Genomic DNA, 14261 nt, shown 5'->3' with positions numbered 1-14261 from the left:
GTGGGAATGTTTTCCTTAATCTCAGGAGACAACCTGAAGACTTAATCTATGTCTCCTGGAGTTTAAAGAATGTAAAGGCCTGATGTCTGATTCCCTCTTGATGAAAATCTAAAGGGTAAGAGAAAGGATGATGCAGATTGGCCTGCATTCCCAGAGTTCTTCAAAGCAAAGACTGTTAGATGTTGTGATGACTGAAAGATCTGTCCCTCCAGCCACTGGAAGTGATGTCAGCAAACAGCCCTCAACTGTCAAGTCTCCATGGGGACTGCTTTGGCTGAAGAGAGCTAACTGATGACTTGCTGGAATGAGGGTAAAAAGCCCCAGCCCTACACCCCAATTTAGGACAACTCTGCAGCATCATCCCAGCTTCAAAACTCTCTGAAGATTGACTGAGGCCTCCACTGAGACTGCAGCAAAGCTCAACTTCTGCTGCTATACAAATGTGCTTCTTTTCCTTTCCACAGGTATTGATCCCAAGGGCACTCCCTAATAAACATCTTGCACGGTTATCTCCATCTCCATCTTCCCAGGGAACCTGACCTGTAATACCTGTGGATCAGATGTAGGTCTCATGGGCAAGTGAGCTAGTGGATTCTCTTGAACCCGAACACACATGAGCAGAGTGGATGTTTAATGTATCACTGGATTCCTTACCCCTGGGGAGAGAGGGATCAACAGCTTGAATAGAGCCGCACCAACCTGGGTCAAGGGAAATGAAGATCAAGGGTCTTCAATTATGAGAGAAAGAAGGGTCTTTGGAGAACTTACAAAAGTACCTCCGGGGGGAAAAAAAGGCCAACTTTAGCAGTTTACCAAGTCCAAAGAGCACCAACACCCAGCTCGCAGGAGTGTCAATCAGATAAAGCCCTTCCGGTCCCCTCTCCCAGGCCTCCAAACCTGGAGAGCCTGGTAGCCCAAGTTAGCCAGTTGCAGGCCCAAGAACACAAGAAGGGTAGGAAAAGATGTCAATGCTACTCCTCTGACTTTAAAGTCTAAAACAGGGACACCTGGGTGGCTCAGTGGGTTAAGCCTCTGCCTTCAGCTCAGGTCATTATCCCAGGGTCCTGGGATCAAGCCCCACATCAGGCTCTCTGCTCAGCAGGGAGCCTGCTTCCCCCTCTCTCTGCCTGCCTCTCTGTCTACTTGTGATCTCTGTCAAATAAATAAATAAAATCTTTAAAATAAAATAAAGTCTAAAACGGTTTCCCCATCTTTTAAATGTTTTCATATCACCTAAAGCCCATCCTTACCCCCAAATAACTGTAATACTCTTTCCCTTTATTTGGTGAGATGTCCCACAGTTCCCCTAATGTGTGGCCTCCGGAGTCCACTGTCACAAAAAGTCAAAAAACCTCACCTTGTCTAAAGAGTGTCCCTGGTGGTCTCAGGCTGTAGAATCTAAAAGCTTTTTCTTATCTGGTAGTAGGTCTTAATGGTCATTCCAACTACTTGCAAACTGGGAGACACCTAGCGAGAGGCACACAGCAAGCGCTCAATGTGTTTCTCAGCTTTCTCAACTGCCCTCGGAAAAGAGCTATGGGTCAGGGGCAGCAGCAGGACAGACACAAAAGCCGCCAAGGTGGAGCAAACCGGGACCCAGACCCGCGCTCACTGCGAGGAACGCGCCCATCAAGGGGCCTCTGGCTGGATAGAACCGGCTGAGAAAATCCGCGCGCCGGCTGGCCCCTAGCCCAGTACGTAGAGCAGCCGCCCCACACGCGCCACCGCCCCCTGCTCGCTCGGCCCCACCTCTCCCGGTCCATCCCGCCCCTCCCACCCTGCGCTCCGCGTCTCAAGCCGCTCGCCCCGCCCACCTTGCGCTCCGCCCCACCACGGCGTAGTACTGCACCCACAACACCACGCTGTCCCACCCCGCCTTCCTCGCTCTCTGTCCCGCCCCGTCCTGCTGCCCCGCCCCATCCATCCCGCCCCGCCTACCTTGTACTCTGTCCCGCCCCGTCTTGCTGCCCCGCCCCATCCATCCCACCCCGCCCTCCTTGCGCTCTGTCCCTCCCCTTCCTGCTGCCCTGCCCCATCCGTCGCGCCGGCCCTGCGTACCGCCCCGCCCCGTCCTGCTGCTCCAAATCATCCCGCTCGCCCCGCCCGCCCATACGCTCCGCCCCTTCTTGCTGCCCCGCCCCGTCTCGTTTGCGGCGGTCCTCCCCCTCCCGGTACCCCGCTGGCTAGTAGTGGCGGTCACCGGCGTAATGGGGACCGCTTCGTCGCTCGTGAGCCCCGCGGGCGGGGAGGTGATCGAGGACACTTATGGGGCGGGCGGCGGCGAGGCCTGCGAGATTCCGGTAGAGGTGAAGCCCAAGGCCCGCCTGCTGCGCAGCTCATTCCGCCGTGGCGCGGCAGCAGCGGCGGCGGGGACAGGGCCCGGGTCGCTGCCTCGCGGGGCGGGTGGCGGCGGGCTGCTGGGGGCTAGCTTTAAGTCTACCGGCTCGTCGGTGCCCGAGCTGGAATACGCAGCGGCTGAGTACGAGCGGCTGAAGAAGGAATACGAGATCTTCCGGGTCAGCAAGAATCAAGAGTTGTTGTCCATGGGCCGTCGCGAGGCCAAGCTAGACACGGAGAACAAGCGCCTGCGGGCCGAGCTGCAGGTAACGCCGGGCCCGGGTGTGCGGCTGGGGCAGCCGAGACGTGGAGAAGCTGAGAGTCGGAAAGGCTAGCGCACACCCGCGCACTGCGGGGCTGGACTCTGGACGCCTGACTCCGTCCTTCGTCCATCCTGTCCCCTCTCCAAACCAAGTAGTTCTGGAAAGTTGAATAGAAACCTCTCTGCACTTTAATTTGAGGGGACACACTCTTGGTGTCTAAACTGATTACTTGACTAACCCCGCCCCTCTTCTATTTCTGGTTCATTCATTCACACACCTTGAAGCAATTAGCCTGAAAGTGCCCTGAAGTAGCACATGCCAATCTGCAGGGGACTCCAGGGAAGTAGGTCAACCCAGAGCACACGGACGCACAAAGACTGTGGTGACATCTGTGACTTTCCCTAGGAGTTTTTAACTCCACTTCCCACGCCCCCCCCCCCTTAAATTTTACGGACCTCTCAGTTTCTTTGCGTGAAGCTTTTGAGTTTTAATGATCTTGAAGTGAATTTTTATGGAAGCCTGATTTTCACCATTTTAACTGCTATGATTAAAAACGTTCCCTAGCCGAAATCAAATTCCCTTAATCCATTTGATTAATTTACTCAAAAAATAATTATTGCGTGGGCTCCCTGTAGATGTATTTTGACTCATCAAAATAGTATATAAAGCAAAATATTGCTTTTCTATGACCACATTGTAAGACTTTGTGCCATCAGTTTTGGGCCTCTCCAAGGGTTGTGGTTTTACTGTTTTGTTTTTTTAAACTGTGGAAGAGACACTCCAGGTGTTCCTGGGCTTTTCACAGTAGAAAATGAATAAATATCTCAGACAGATTTTTCTGATAGGAAGAGCCTTCTTCCTTCTAGACTAGGCATTCTAGTCACCCCCTTCCCCACTAGCTGTTGTATTATTAGCACTGTTATCTGGGAAGAACTCCTTATCAGTAGTCTACCTTTTGTCTTAACCAATTTTCTTACTGGTCAGTCTTGATGCACTTGCATGTGTAAAATGGACCTTTTGCATTTCAGATACCTGATTTCATGCACCCAAGTCATTGTCCCCCATTCACTTCACTTTATGGGGATAGGAAAGAAGGCTGAATCAACCAGGGCTGAAAGCAGTTAAGGGCTGACAAATGTCACAATCTCAAGTTCCTCCTATTGCCTTATGTAGTAGTTTTGAAAATTAAGTAAAAACCTCATTGCATTTTAATTTAAGGGGACATACTCTCTTGGGGCCTAAATTGATTTCTTAACTAACTTACCCCTTTTTTTATGTAGCCCTTTTGATTCCTTTCTCACATACTAGACACTTAAAAAACTCTTCTGAATGTATTTAACCCATTTGGTCATTTAACGGAGGCCTTCGATTTATCTGGCACCAAGAGGGCTCTGGGGATAGCAAAATGAAGAAGACATGGAGCCAAGGACTTCATGGTCATGCGGAATTAATCATCCTTCAAGTTAAGCCTTGTAAATTATACTTTTTGTTCTGTTACAGATCGGAAAACTGAGGCATAGGAAGATTAAGAATTTGGCACAGTATTTCAAAGAAAATGTATTGATTTCCATTAAAAGTTCAATGTTGAAGTATCTTCACTTACTACAGTTCAAGTATATTTGCATTTTTTTATTCCATGTTTGAATAAAATGGCAATATGTAGTTCTTGATAATGTAAAATAGTAAGTAGATTGTTAAAATTCTGATATGTATATAGTATGGAGGTAGGATAATGTGAAATTTGGGAGGAATACTGTTTTTGTTAGAAGTAACAAGGTCGGGGGCACCTGGGTGGCTCAGTGGGTTAAAGCCACTGCCTTCAGCTCAGGTCGTGATCCCAGAGTCCTGGAATCGAGCCCCACATCGGGCTCCCTGCTCTGAGGGGAGCCTGCTTATCCCCCTCCCTCTGCCTGCCTCTCTGCCTACTTGTGATCTCTGTCTGTCAAATAAATAAATAAAATCTTTAAGAAAAAAAAAAGAAGAAGAAGAAGAAGTAACAAGGTCGATTATTTCAGGCCCTTCAAAAAACTTACCAAAAAATACTTCGGGAAAAGGAAAGTGCTTTAGAAGCAAAATACCAAGCGATGGAGAGGGCAGCAACATTTGAACATGACAGAGACAAAGTGAAAAGGCAATTCAAGGTAAAGTCCTTACGTTTTTACCCCCAAAGTGACATAGAATAAAAACAGCACATTTTAAAAGTTTAATGATGCTGTGTAAGTAAATACAAGTGAAGGATACAGGCGTCCTGAAGATTCTAAGAACCAGAGGAGAGCACTTCGTACATTTTTGAGTGGACCTGGTAAACTTGAGATCACTTCAAGAAAAAGTAAAAAAAAAAAAAAGAAATGAGCATTACAAATGGAATTTTGGGGGAAAAGGAAAGTATTTCCATATGGGGGGAAAGGCATTTGGAAATAGTTGGAGGTATTTTGTATGGGAAGGCATTACTGGCATCTAGTGGGAAGGGGACAAATTTCTAAATAGTGGCGGTGCACAGGAGAGCCCCACACTGCAGAGAGGGCTGCTGCCCAAATTCCAGTGGGTTCCAGTTACAAAAAAGATCAGGATCACATGAATATTGGTTTTATGAATGAAACACTTTTCTGTTAAGTTGATGACACCTTTTGATGATGGAAAAGATTTCAAAATTGATCTTTGTCTTTTAAAGATTTTTAGGGAGACCAAGGAAAATGAAATTCAGGACTTACTGAGAGCTAAGCGAGAGTTGGAAAGCAAACTTCAGAGGCTCCAGGCTCAGGGGATCCAAGTATTTGATCCTGGAGAATCTGATTCAGATGACAACTGTACAGATGTTACTGGTATATTTACTTCCTATGTATAATTTGAGCCTTCAGCATAGGTGTAATGATATCATATAGCCAACTCTGAATCCTTTTATAACTTAAACTGGTTGCTCTTACAAATAGAGTTGCACTTTTCCCTCTTTCTCAGCTGTTGTAACAGCAATTTTCCCTAAAGTCCATGACATTGTTAGGGTGCTAGGTTTCCTTCTGTCTTACTGCTCTGCCAAACTCACCCCATAGCTTTTCTCTTTCTGGTGTAAGACAGCTCCTCCAGGTCTCACCATGACATCTACATTTTAGCCAAGGGAAGAGGGAAGGGAATTCGTTCCTCTCCCTGAAAGCACAATATGAAGGGTATACAGATTACTCCCCAAACCCCATCGGCCAGAACAACGAGTAGGAAGATTGGAAAGTGTAAACATTAGTAGGAGAGTCATGTATCCACCTAAAGTTTGAAATTCTGCTGCTAAAGGAAGAAGGGGAGGATGGGTATTGGAGAACAGTTCATCATCTCTGTCATCTTGTTTTTTCACATATTGATATATTCTTTGCAACTATCCACTAGAATATCTGCATGATAATCCGCTGAGTGGCTTCCGGTAGTTTTGTAAGCTACTCAAAAAGTTTTTATTTTATAATGAAACATGTAAAATATGTTTTTTCTAGAAATAAAGAAAAGCCTGGAGTCCTGAAATGAAAGGGTCTACCATGTTCCAAGAAAATATTAATAAACTGATTGATATTGAAAAATGAAAAAGATTCTGTTATAAATGCAGTGGAAAAATGCAGTTGCTCTCTCATTTATAGGAAACTGCGTTTTATTTATTTATTTATTTTTGAGAGACCATGTGAGTGGGGTTGGGGGAGAGAAGGAGAGTTATGTGTAGATGAGAGAGAGATAATCTTAAGCAAGCACCATGCAACCATGCATGGAACCCAACTCAAGGCTCCATCTCATGATCCTAAGATGATGATCTGAGCCAAAATCAAGAGTCCAATGCCTAACAGACTGAGCCAATCAGGCGCCCCATGCATTTTATCTTATAAACTGATTTTGGACTAAAATATGGCAACTGATAATTGCCTCTTAATATGCATTTTAGAGCCACTGGGATCTGACCAGCATCCAAGGACTTTTATTACTAACTTTTAAGGGGAAAAAAAATGAAGTGATTCTTACTGGCTTTGAGGATGCCATTCTGCCCCCACATTAACCATTAGTAATGGTTATTTCAGGGCTGACATATGTTAAAATGTACAGTGTTTCAAAACATGTTATAATTGATTTGGCAGGTTAATAAGAACAAATTAATATTTCCTCCTAGGTCTTTCTTCATATTTTGATTTAAACCTGACGAAAGAATGCTTAAGGGAACATCACTCATTTCACATTCAGAGACCTGCAAATAATAATCTTATTTTTGCCAGATATTGAGCCCATTACTAGTATACTCATATTTAGTCAAGAATGCCATGTAGATATTCTGTCAAATGTAATTTATTTAAAAGAAAAAAAAAATCAAAGAGCTCCTGGGTGGTTCAGTCTGTTAAGCATCTGACTGTTGATTTCAGCTCAGGTCATTATCTCAGGGTCCTGGGATCAAGCGCCATGTAGGGCTCCGTGCTCAGCAGTGAGTCTGCTTCTCTCTCTCTCTCTCACTCAAATAAATAAATAATAAATCTTTAAAAAAAAATCAAGATGTTCAAAAGTACCTATTGATTCAGACATTCATTTTGTTACTCTCGGAGGTTAAGGAAGATGTACTTTTTACATCCTTAGCTTATATCCTAATGAATTACTAATCTTAATTACAGGTGTGCGAGTACTGGTCTTCCTTTGAAATTCTCTCCTTCCAATTTTACACTGACACCTAAACCATAATGTTAGAAATGTTGTTTAAAATTTTTGTATGGGGACATTTTTAACTGCCTCTGTTGTTACAATTACTTTGATTATTATATTCTTTATTTGTTTCCTCTTTCTCTTTTTAATCCCCTCTTTGACTTGGAGATGCTAACCAGAATTATGTTACCCAGTACCTTAGAACTTGCCAGAAGTTGGTGACAGAGTACTTTCAAAATCATTGAAAATTGAATATTTGTTGTATTTATAATATTATAGAATTTTTTAAAAATTAGAAATCCTGTTTAGTATGTGTGATAACTTTTTGAACATTCAGTAATTTGGTTTTCACACAATGAAATCTCTTGGATTTACAGCTGCTGGAACCCAGTGTGAATATTGGACTGGAGGAGCCTTGGGAAGTGAACCTTCCATAGGGAGTATGATCCAGCTTCAGCAGTCCTTCAGGGGCCCTGAGTTTGCCCATAGTTCCATAGATGTGGAGGGACCCTTTGCAAATGTCAACAGAGGTAACACATGCCGTTTGCTGATTACCTTGGTAGTGACTGTTCAGGTCCTATAATCTTGTGTGTGCTGGCAGAAAGACCCATCAGCAGAGCAGATTTTTATTCTGGGTGTCTTCTGCTGCCAAACCAGCATGTACTGGTGTTGTCACTGACCAGGGCTGATTAACTTACATGATTCCCATCAGGATCAGATGGTGCTCCACAGCCAGACTGGCCCATCATGTTCTAGAAACTTAGCTCCTGGTCTGAATTCCAGGTGTTGCAGTTGATCTGTGAGAATCTAATGTAGATTAACTGAAAAACAGAAGTTTTTGGTCTTTTCCTCCATGTCTTTGATGATGTTAAAGGTGGGAGAAGGTTGCAGAATGGAATATAAAACCTCAGTTATGCATTGTAGTATCCTTAGTCAAAGGAATATCTTTATTATTTTTTTCTCATGTATTATTATTATTATTATTATTATTTTTTATAAACATATATTTTTATCCCCAGGGGTACAGGTCTGTGAATCGCCAGGTTTATATACTTCATAGCACTCACCTTAGCACATACCCTCCCCAATGTCCATAACCCCACCCCCCTCTCCCAACCCCCTTCCCTCCAGCAACCCTCAGTTTCTTTTATGAGATTACGAGTCACTTTTGGTTTGTCTCCCTCCCAGTCCCATCTTGTTTCATTTATTCTTCTCGTACCCCCTTAACCCCCCATGTTGCATCTCCACTTCCTCATATCAGGGAGATCATATGATAGTTGTCTTTTTCCGATTGACTTACTTCGCTAAGCATGATACCCTCTAGTTCCATCCACGTCGTCGCAAATGGCAAGATTTCATGTCTTTTGATGGCTGCATAGTATTCCATTGTGTATATATACCACATCTTCTTTATCCATTCATCTATTGATGGACATCTAGGTTCTTTCCATAGTTTGGTTATTGTAGACATTGCTGCTATAAACATTCGGGTGCACGTGCCTCTTCGGATCACTACGTTTGTATCTTTAGGGTAAATACCCAGTAATGCAATTGCTGGGTCATAGGGTGGCTCTATTTTCAACTTTTTGAGGAACCTCCATGCTGTTTTCCAGAGTGGTTGCACCAGCTTGCATTCCCACCAACAGTGTAGGAGGGTTCCCCTTTCTCCACATCCTCGCCAGCATCTGTCATTTCCTGACTTGTTAATTTTAGCCGTTCTGACTGGTGTGAGGTGATATCTCATTGTGGTTTTGATTTATATTTCCCTGATGCCGAGTGATATGGAGCACTTTTTCATGTGTCTGTTGGCCATCTGGATGTCTTCTTTGCAGAAATGTCTGTTCATGTCTTCTGCCCATTTCTTGGTTGGATTATTTGTTCTTTGGGTGTTGAGTTTCCTAAGTTCTTCATAGATTTTGGACACTAGCCCTTTATCTGATATGTCATTTGCAAATATCTTCTCCCATTCTGTCAGTTGTCTTTTGGTTTTGTTAACTGTTTCCTTTGCTGTGCAAAAGCTTTTGATCTTGATAAAATCCCAATAGTTCATTTTTGCCCTTGCTTCCCTTGCCTTTGGCGACGTTCCTAGGAAGATGTTGCTGCGGCTGAGGTCGGAGAGGTTGCTGCCTGTGTTCTCCTCAAGGATTTTGATAGATTCCTTTCTCACATTGAGGTCCTTCATCCATTTTGAGTCTATTTTCGTGTGTGGTGTAAGGAAATGGTCCAATTTCATTTTTCTGCATGTGGCTGTCCAGTTTTCCCAACACCATTTGTTGAAGAGGCTGTCGTTTTTCCAATTGGACATTCTTTCCTGCTTTGTCGAAGATTAGTTGACCATAGAGTTGAGGGTCTATTTCTGGGCTCTCTCTTCTGTTCCATTGATCTATGTGTCTGTTTTTGTGCCAGTACCATGCTGTCTTGATGATGACAGCTTTGTAATAGAGCTTGAAGTCCGGAATTGTGATGCCACCAACTTTGGCTTTCTTTTTCAATATTCCTTTGGCTATTCGAGGTCTTTTCTGATTCCATATAAATTTTAGGATTATTTGTTCCATTTCTTTGAAAAAAATGGATGGTATTTTGATAAGAATTGCATTAAATGTGTAGATTGCTTTAGGTAGCATAGACATTTTCACAATATTTATTCTTCCAATCCAGGAGCATGGAACATTTTTCCATTTCTTTGTGTCTTCCTCAATTTCTTTCATGAGTACTTTATAGTTTTCTGAATATAGATTCTTAGCCTCTTTGGTTAGGTTTATTCCTAGGTATCTTATAGTTTTGGGTGCAATTGTAAATGGGATTGACTCCTTAATTTCTCTTTCTTCTGTCTTGTTGTTGGTGTAGAGAAATGCAACTGATTTCTGGGCATTGATTTTATATCCTGACACTTTATTGAATTCCTGTACAAGTTCTAGCAGTTTTGGAGTGGAGTCTTTTGGGTTTTCCATATATAGTATCATATCATCTGCGAAGAGTGGTAGTTTGATTTCTTCTTTGCCGATTTGGATGCCTTTAATTTCCTTTTGTTGTCTGATTGCTGAGGCTAGGACTTCTAGTACTAAATTGAATAGCAGGGGTGATAATGGACATCCCTGCCATGTGTGTTCCTGACCTTAGCGGTAAAGCTTTCAGTTTTTCTCCATTGAGAATGATATTTGCGGTGGGTTTTTCATAGATGGCTTTGATAATATTGAGGTATGTGCCCTCTATCCCTACACTTTGAAGAGTTTTGATCAGGAAGGGATGCTGTACTTTGTCAAATGCTTTTTCAGCATCTATTGAGAGTATCATATGGTTCTTGTTCTTTCTTTTATTAATGTGTTGTATCACATTGATTGATTTGCGGATGTTGAACCAACCTTGCAGCCCTGGAATAAATCCCACTTGGTCGTGGTGAATAATCCTTTTAATGTACTGTTGAATCCTATTGGCTAGTATTTTGGTGAGAATTTTTGCATCTGTGTTCATCAAGGATATTGGTCTGTAGTTCTCTTTTTTGATGGGATCCTTGTCTGGTTTTGGGATCAAGGTGATGCTGGCCTCATAAAATGAGTTTGGAAGTTTTCCTTCCATTTCTATTTTTTGGAACAGTTTCAGGAGAATAGGAATTAGTTCTTCTTTAAATGTTTGGTAGAATTCCCCCGGGAAGCCATCTGGCCCTGGGCTTTTGTTTGTTTGGAGATTTTTGATGACTGTTTCAATCTCCTTACTGGTTATTGGTCTGTTCAGGTTTTCTATTTCTTCCTGGTTCAGTTGTGGTAGTTTATATGTCTCTAGGAATGCATCCATTTCTTCCAGATTGTCAAATTTGTTGGTGTAGAGTTGCTCATAGTATATTCTTTTTTTTTTTTTTTCTCATAGTATATTCTTATAATTGTCTGTATTTCTTTGGTGTTAGTTGTGATCTCTCCTCTTTCATTCATGATTTTATTTATTTGGGACCTTTCTCTTTTCTTTTTGATAAGTCTGGCCAGGGGTTTATCAATCTTATTAATTCTTTCAATGAACGAGCTCCTAGTTTCGTTGATTTGTTCTATTGTTTTTTTGGTTTCTATTTCATTGATTTCTGCTCTGATCTTTATGATTTCTCTTCTGCTGGGTTTAGGGCTTCTTTCTTGTTCTTTCTCCAGCTCCTTTAGGTGTAGGGTTAGGTTGTGTACTTGAGACCTTTCTTGTTTCTTGAGAAAGGTTTGTACCACTATATATTTTCCTCTCGGGACTGCCTTTGTTGTGTCCCACAGATTTTGAACCGTTGTGTTTTCATTATCATTTGTTTCCATGAATTTTTTCAACTCTTCTTTAATTTCCTGGTTGACCCATTCATTCTTTAGAAGGATGCTGTTTAGTCTCCATGTATTTGGGTTCTTTCCAAATTTCCTCTTGTGATTGAGTTCTAGCTTCAGAGCATTGTGGTCTGAAAATATGCAGGGAATGATCCCAATCTTTTGATACCGGTTGAGACCTGATTTAGGACCGAGGATGTGATCTATTCTGGAGAATGTTCCATGTGCACTAGAGAAGAATGTGTATTCTGTTGCTTTGGGATGAAATGTTCTGAATATATCTGTGATGTCCATCTGGTCCAGTGTGTCATTTAAGGCCTTGATTTCCTTGTTGATCTTTTGCTTGGATGATCTGTCCATTTCAGTGAGGGGAGTGTTAAAGTCCCCTAYKATTATTGTATTATTGTYRATGTRTTTCTTTRATTTTGTTATTAATTGGTTTATATAGTTGGCTGCTCCCATGTTAGGGGCATAGATATTTAAAATTGTTAGATCTTCTTGTTGGACAGTTCCTTTGAGTATGATATAGTGTCCTTCCTCATCTCTTATTATAGTCTTTGGCTTAAAATCTAATTGATCTGATATAAGGATTGCCACTCCTGCTTTTTTCTGATGTCCATTAGCATGGTAAATTCTTTTCCACCCCCTCACTTTAAATCTGGAGGTGTCTTCGGGTTTAAGATGAGTTTCTTGTAGGCAACATATAGATGGGTTTTGTTTTTTTATCCATTCTGATACCCTGTGTCTTTTGATTGGGGCATTTAGCCCATTAACATTCAGGGTAAGTATTGAGAGATATGAATTTAGTGCCATTGTATTGCCTGTAAGGTGACTGTTATTGTATATTGTCTCTGTTTCTTTCTGATCTACTACTTTTAGGGTCTCTCTTTGCTTAGAGGACCCCTTTCAATATTTCCTGTAGAGCTGGTTTGGTGTTTGCAAATTCTTTCAGTTTTTGTTTGTCCTGGAAGCTTTTAATCTCTCCTTCTATTTTCAATGATAGCCTAGCTGGATATAGTATTCTTGGCTGCATGTTTTTCTCATTTAGTACTCTGAATATATCATGCCAGCTCTTTCTGGCCTGCCAGGTCTCTGTGGATAAGTCTGCTGCCAATCTAATATTTTTACCATTGTACGTTACAGACTTCTTTTCCCGGGCTGCTTTCAGGATCTTCTCTTTGTCACTAAGACTTGTAAATTTTACTATTAGGTGACGGGGTGTGGACCTATTCTTATTGATTTTGAGGGGGGTTCTCTGAACCTCCTGGATTTTGATGCTTGTTCCCTTTGCCATATTGGGGAAATTCTCTCCAATAATTCTCTCCAATATACCTTCTGCTCCCCTCTCTGTTTCCTCTTCTTCTGGAATCCCAATTATTCTAATGTTGTTTCGTCTTATGGTGTCACTTATCTCTCGAATTCTCCCCTCATGGTCCAGTAGCTGTTTGTCCCTCTTTTGCTCAGCTTCTTTATTCTCTGTCATTTGGTCTTCTATATCGCTAATTCTTTCTTCTGCCTCATTTATCCTAGCAGTGAGAGCCTCCATTTTTGATTGCACCTCATTAATAGCTTTTTTGATTTCAACTTGGTTAGATTTTAGTTCTTTTATTTCTCCAGAAAGGGCCTTTATATCTCCCGAGAGGGTTTCTCTAATATCTTCCATGCCTTTTTTGAGCCCTGCTAGAACCTTGAGAATTGTTATTCTGAACTCTATATCTAACATATTACCAATGTCTGTATTGATTAGGTCCCTAGCCTTCGGTACTGCCTCTTGTTCCTTTTTTTGTGGTGAATTTTTCCACCTTGTCATTTTGTCCAGATAAGAGTATATGAAGGAGCAAGTAAAATACTAAAAGGGTGGCAAAGACCCCAGGAAAATACGCTTTAACCAAATCAGAAGAGATCCTTAATTGTGGGGGGGAGAAAGGGGATAAAAAGAAGTTCAGAAAAAGAAAAAAAAAAGAATTAAAAATGAAAACGAATAAAGAAAAAATATAAAAAAGAAAAAAATATATATATATTAGATAAAGTAGTTAAAAAACGTTAAAAAAAGAAAAGGGTAAAAGTTAAAAAAATTTAGCAGGAGAAGAAAAAAAATTGATAAAGAAAAATAAAAAAAATTAAATTAACTGCAAGACTAAAGAATCATGGGGAGAAAGCCATGAGTTCCGTGCTTTGCTTTCTCCTCCTCTGGAATTCCGCCGCACTCCTTGGTATTGAACCTGCACTCCTTGGTAGGTGAACTTGGTCCTGGCTGGATTTCTTGTTGATCTTCTGGGGGAGGGGCCTGTTGTACTGATTCTCAAGTGTCTTTGCCCCAGGCAGAGTTGCACCGCCCTTACCAGGGGCCGGGCTCAGTAATCCGCTCGGGTTTGCTTTTGGGAGCTTTTGTTCCCTGAGCGCTTTCCGTAGAGTTCCGGAGGACGGGAATGAAAATGGCGGCCTCCCAGTCTCTGGTCCGGAGGATCCGAGAGCTCGGGGCCCCACTCCTCAGTGCGCCCTCAGAGAATAGCGCCCAATTACTCCCGTCTCCCTGGCCTTGGGCCGCGCTCCGAGCTCACCGAGCCTGCGACCTGTTCAAGGTAATCCTGAGCTAAGAGCTCACTCCTTGGCTTGTCTCTGTAGCCGGCTTCCCCGTTCTAATACCTGCAAGCTCTGCGACACTCAGACACCCCTGATCCTTCTGTGACCCTGTGGAACCTGAGGCCACGCTGACCCCGCGTGG

The 14261-nt window shown here is 42.5% G+C and overlaps 1 protein-coding gene across 1 annotated transcript in view; it reads left to right on the top strand.

Moving 5' to 3' along the window:
* The first annotated feature begins 2207 nt into the window (after nucleotides 1-2207).
* The window catches only part of LOC111155106 (nephrocystin 3), a 55806-nt gene continuing 43752 nt past the window's right edge, over nucleotides 2208-14261 (top strand). The window contains exons 1-4 of the mRNA XM_022515165.1: nucleotides 2208-2603; nucleotides 4616-4741; nucleotides 5272-5422; nucleotides 7628-7780. Of these exons, the coding sequence (XP_022370873.1) occupies nucleotides 2208-2603; nucleotides 4616-4741; nucleotides 5272-5422; nucleotides 7628-7780 (826 nt within the window). The remainder of the gene's footprint in view (nucleotides 2604-4615; nucleotides 4742-5271; nucleotides 5423-7627; nucleotides 7781-14261) is intronic.

Source organism: Enhydra lutris, unplaced genomic scaffold, assembly GCF_002288905.1.
Source record: "Enhydra lutris kenyoni isolate GAN:26980312 unplaced genomic scaffold, ASM228890v2 scaffoldscaffold39, whole genome shotgun sequence".
Lineage (NCBI taxonomy): Eukaryota > Metazoa > Chordata > Mammalia > Carnivora > Mustelidae > Enhydra > Enhydra lutris.
Note: the sequence above shows the minus strand (reverse complement) of the source record. Positions and strands in the feature narration are given on the sequence as shown.